Source organism: Lactuca saligna, chromosome 6 (assembly GCF_052625555.1).
Source record: "Lactuca saligna cultivar CGN05327 chromosome 6, ASM5262555v1, whole genome shotgun sequence".
Lineage (NCBI taxonomy): Eukaryota > Viridiplantae > Streptophyta > Magnoliopsida > Asterales > Asteraceae > Lactuca > Lactuca saligna.
Window position 1 is genome coordinate 138434867 of NC_136422.1, and position 5768 is coordinate 138440634.

Consider the following 5768-nt stretch of genomic DNA (forward strand, 5'->3'; position numbering starts at 1 on the left):
GTTTATTTTAATTTTTTAATATCTGCAGCTGTTAAAAACAAACACGTTTCTTATTACAGTCTGCAGTCGTTTAGTCTACCTCTTCTGCTGCAGAGAGTTGTAGATATGACCTAGAAACTTTATGAATTTTTGCTTTAAAAAAATAAACATCAATATCTCCTTTCACACCATTGGATGCAACGAAGAGAGAATAAGAGAAAATATCGGTTGTGGTCTTTTGTGGTATACTATATACACCACGGATGCCAACCACATTGGATCCATGTCAACACCACGAGACCTTTATGGTATTGTGCACAGTCGTTATCAACTCATTACTGTGAAATCCTCGTATCCTTGTTACAATATAAAATTTTAAAATACTATTATTTACTCGAAATCTGATATTTCCGCTTAGTTTTTGACGTTTTTCATTTGTTCATTTAAAAACAACATATTTAAAATAAAAAAATATTAAAAAAAAATAAATCATTTTATTTTTTAATTTTAGGTGGATGAATTAAGTGGAAATATACACATAAACCCAATCTTGACGCTCCTTCGTCTAAAACCCTAGTCTCTATCGCAGCACCTCCTTCGTTTTTCCAATCGGCCTTCTTCCATCGCAGCCCCGTCCGTCAGCTATATCTTCAGGTTCGCTCTCTTTTTCTCTCTTCCATTCTTCCTAATCTCTTCAAATAACAAGTCAGGTGGTTCAATCTCTGCCTTCTCTTTCCAATTTACATTAACTAAATCTCTGCGTTTTTTTCATAACACTTTACCCCACATGATTGTCTGTGATAACCACGAGATTAATTGGATTGATCAGTTCTGAAGCTTTGATTTTCCTCCTTTGTTGTTTTTAGTTATGCATCTGTAAATTGCAAAAATACCCAAATAATGTCATTTAATTGCTACGCTTCATTCCTCAATAAGTTATGTGGTATAAATAGATCCATTAGGGTTTGGTATGCCTCGAACGAACAATAGAACCTCGTCTATTATAGTCTCACCTCCGGCGATCGCTCAGGCATCCACCTCCGGCGAACCCAAGTGCTCCGTTTCCGTCCCTATCTGGACTCAAGGTCTCAGCCTCTTTTGGATTCCTTATTCTTAAGTATGAAATTGAGGTATCATTGTTAAACATTATTAAAACAAATTCATCACGTATTCATGTTTTTGATTTCTATCTTTTTTTCACAGTTTCACATAACCACAGTTCCTTTATTTGATCAAATTGATCATGTAACTGTCGACTCTTGACTCTATAACTAGCAATAAAGTATGGGTACACAGATAACAGATTCACTCCTTATTTTACCAAATTGATCATTTGCAGAAAAAGCTGTGGTAATCCAGAATCAACAAAACATGGCAGGAGGGAAAATAAAGAAGGAGAAAACCCCACGTGGATCCATTGGCTCTTCAAATCATTATCAAGGAGGAATTCAATTCCACAAGTCAAAAGGTCAACATATCCTCAAGAACCCTTTACTCGTTGATTCCATTGTCCAAAAAGCTGGCATCAACTCCACAGATATAATCCTTGAAATTGGTCCTGGAACTGGTAATCTCACCAAGAAGCTTCTAGAAGCTGGAAAATCAGTTATTGCTGTTGAACTCGATCCCCGTATGGTTCTCGAATTACAACGTCGTTTTCAAGGCACCCCGTTTTCTAATCGTCTCAAGGCAAGCATCTTCTTGTAAATTTTGTATAAACACAAGGGTAAAATCGTCATTTAACAACTTTTTTTAAATTCAATTTCATAGGTTATACAAGGCGATGTATTGAAATGTGATCTCCCATATTTTGACATATGCGTAGCGAATATTCCATATCAAATATCATCTCCACTAACATTCAAATTATTAAACCACAAACCTTCGTTTCGATGTGCGATAATTATGTTTCAAAGGGAATTTGCAATGCGATTAGTAGCTCAACCGAGTGACTCTCTTTATTGTCGCCTCTCGGTCAACACCCAACTTTTAGCGCGTGTTTCACACCTACTAAAAGTTGGGAAAAATAATTTCCGGCCACCACCGAAAGTTGACTCATCTGTGGTTAGAATCGAGCCGAGAAAACCACCACCCGTGGTTAACTTCAAAGAATGGGATGGGTTAGTGAGGATTTGTTTCACTAGAAAAAACAAAACCCTAGGTTCGATTTTTAGGCAAAAGCGTATACTTTCGATCATGGAGAAAAATTATAAAACGCTTCAAGCTTTAGGGGTTCCTCAGGCGGCGGATGTTGCGGATGTGGCGGTTCTTGGTGATTCCGGCGAGATGGAGGAGGAGAGTGAGGATGAGGATGGGGATGAGGAAATGGATGTGGAAATGGAAGATGGGGAGACAAAGTCGGATTTTAAAGAGAAGGTTTTGGGGGTTTTGAAAGAAGGGGAGTTTGAATTGAAGAGATCTTCGAAACTTGCTCAAGAGGATTTTATGCATTTGTTGTCTTTGTTCAACAAAGTGGGGATTCATTTTTCTTGAAGGGTTTAATTTTGTATGATTCTTTAATTTGAGTAAACGAGTTGTGATTATTTTTTGGATTATATGTTGTTGGAATTTTGGTTTTTGGGTGTTTAGATGTGTTGCTATTTAAACTATTGTGATTTTGTAGTTTTTGATTGGTGAAAGTTATGTAAAAGTCGATTATATCGGGTTAAAGCGTTTTGAAAGAATTTATAGTATGATTTAACTACTAAAAGTTTGTTTTTTTTATGTGTTTTTGAAAGAATTTATATATAGGTTGTTTCTGTTAAATCAAATGGTATAAAGCACAACCGAAAATCGATCCAAATATTCTAACTAATTAAATTGAACCTTTTGTATTTTATATGAAAAGTAAAAGTCATGGATTTCATTAAATATATTTCCATAATAAGTCCAACTTCGGGTATAAGTAAAAGTCATGCAAATATTGAATGAGATTTATATGGCCATTTAAAGTTGGGTTAATGTTAAAAAATGATTAGTAATAAATAATAACCAATTTTTTCTCAGATTACTTTTTTTTTTAAATAATATTCATTAGATCATTAATTTTTTTAGGTTCTCGTTATCGTCCACTATGACATGCAATATGACAAATTGTCATTTAAGTCTATTTGACACCGACTTTGCATCTATTGTGAATCTTATATGATGAAGTTACATTTTTAAAATGCACTTCAATTGTGTAACAAGAATACAAGAAAAAATTTAGTAAACTATTGAATACAATTAAGAGATAAATGAGTTAAAGAACAAATTATGTATTATTTGTTGTCATTTATTGACATTAACCCTTTAAAACTTTATATCGAGTTTAGATTTGCCCAAATTTATATCTTATCCGAACTAGTTTGAAAATTGATTTAGTTTACTCCCAACAAAAGCAATTCGGTTTTGGTAAAAAATCGAATGGTTTGAAAGCAGATTTTATGGATAGGGTTATCTTCGGAAAGGTCATTATATTTTGACAAAATTAACGAAAAAAATATTTCATTTTCTGTCAGGTGATAAAAAATTTAAATCACTTTTTTTGTCAGATAACTTATACCCGGTTACAAATATTACATGGTCTTATATGAATGTTATTGATTGAAGGAGGCCTTGTCTCATCAAATTAAGGTTTTTACCATCAACTTTTATAATCAAAGAGGACTTTTACTTTCACGCAACCATAGTCACGAATGTCTGGTAAAAATCAGTCAACATCTCATATGAACTATAGTTTGAAAACGTGATGGATATATTCGAAGGACCAATATGTATTTAAAACTGGTTTTTGGATCATTTTAAATTGGTTTCCGTTAATTCAATCTCAAATAGGTATTAATGATTAAAATGTTAAACCGTTTGAATTAGTTAAAACCGGACCACTTTTGGTTGAACGATTTCCTAAATAAATAAAAATTTGATTCATTTAAAATACTTGTTCTTAAGTTTACACTAAATTTATTTAATTGGGTATTTATTATTACGTAAGTATATGATTTAATAGTATAAGGTTTGACTCATACTCTGAAGCAAATTCTAATTTAAAATATGTACATATCTTCAAAATATATTATGTACACTAGATTTCATATAAAATTTGACGCATACATATGTGCTGAATTGATACGTACCTCACAAGTGGGATTGGGTACACATGGCCAAACACACCTTATCCAAACCCTTAAGCTTATATTAGAGGGGGGGGGGGGGGGGACAATGTTAGAGAGTAAGGTTGTGTCTTAACATGTTAACAACTAATAATTAAAAACATAACATTTTAATATTAAAATACTCGAGTTAAAAACATCACTTATGTACGCAATCTATGTTATTCCAAACGGTGTCCATGAACATCTTTTGATTTTGAAAATTAAATAAAGATTTTAGTGTATAGATTTCAATTGGTTGGTTAACAAACAAATCAAATCTTTTTGTATAGGTATCTAAATATACTTTGAGTTAAACAAAAACAAAATAAAATTGTATCATTAGTTGGTTAACAAACAAATAAAATCTTTTTGTATAGGTATCTAAATCTATTTTGAGTTTGTAAGCCTTTAAGTTAACAAATATAGGAAAATATAATTTGGTAGATGATAAAAATATTAAAAAAAAAAGTAAAAGAAAAAGCTAAAAACCCCCAAAAGAAAAACATGTTAATTGTATTATTTGGTCTTTAGAGTTTCTCATACACCATCGCTTGTACCCATCTTGGGCCATGTTTTTTGTTCTACACTCTTATCTTCGGGCGACATGAAGATCAAGATTGTCTATAACATTCAATTTCGGGATATCGGACCGTAATTTGATCGAGTAAAGGTTTTGGGCATCAAGTGAATAAAGTTTAGACCTTATTAGATGTTGATAATGTTGATTAAGCGATTTAAGCTTATGAAAGTGTGAATTGGTAATATGGGAAAAGTGATATTTCAGACTATTTGCATGAATTAATGAATTTAGTTTGGTATATTTTAAGTTAAAAGTAATTGGATAGGATTGTGAGGCTTGTCAATACCTTCTCGTGCATATAAAGATCATTGAAATCGGGTTTAAAAAAAGAAGTTATGATTGTTTGAAGCTGAAGCTGAAAACTGATAAATTAGAAATTTATCTGAGAAGCATGGGGCGCCCTATAAAGAGCGTGGGGCACCTCTGACTCATTGGGTTGCACGTTGTTAGGGTTTATTTGGTATTTAAAGGCACTTAAGCCTCTAGGGATGGCTTATTTCCAGTCTCATTCATCCTTGGATGAACTCTAGAGAAACCCTAATTGTAATACCCAGTTCCAGGTAAACACTTTTTCTGAATCTCTGATCGAATTCCTTGGAGTTTAACCTTGGTCACGACGTGAGCACTTATATGTTACGATGTGACCACACTGGAAGAAACGCATACATATTTAGAAGTCACGACGTGAGACCTGTTGCGAGCCAAATCCTAATTTCGGGGAGTTTCCCTGTATATAAAGGAAGTGAGGACTAGGGTTAGCCTACCCTTAGCCTCCATCACCTCCTAAACTCCCCCTTGACACCCTAGTCCTCCATAGTTGATTTTGATCTCCATTTATGGTGATTTCTTGCAAAGAAGAAGAAGAGGAAGAGCATTTGGTACACCATCTTAGCTTGTAAGCCTCACCAGCATCTTTTCTCACACTCTGGATCCTTATAAGTATTCAAATTCCCTTACTTTATGATTCGAAGTGCTTATATAAATAGGTTTCCCATGGATTTTCTTCATGTTTTGGTTAGTGGAAGTGCTGGAGTTCCATAAAGTTTCTTTATGGAACCCCAGGGTCCTTTTGTGGT

At 33.6% G+C, this 5768-nt stretch overlaps 1 protein-coding gene across 2 annotated transcripts; it reads left to right on the forward strand.

The window, feature by feature from the left end:
• The first annotated feature begins 503 nt into the window (after positions 1-503).
• On the forward strand, positions 504-2567 carry DIM1A (Ribosomal RNA adenine dimethylase family protein). 2 transcript variants are annotated; one of them, XM_078961155.1, is made up of 3 exons: positions 504-633; positions 1319-1668; positions 1750-2567. In XM_078961155.1, exons 2-3 carry the CDS (start codon positions 1351-1353, stop codon positions 2470-2472), a joined length of 1041 nt encoding a protein of 346 aa, XP_078817281.1. In that variant the 5' UTR covers positions 504-633; positions 1319-1350; the 3' UTR covers positions 2473-2567. The 2 variants fall into 2 exon arrangements, with proteins under 2 accessions (XP_078817281.1, XP_078817282.1); XM_078961156.1 differs by lacking the exon at positions 504-633 and adding an exon at positions 656-1109.
• The last annotated feature ends 3201 nt before the right edge of the window (positions 2568-5768 follow it).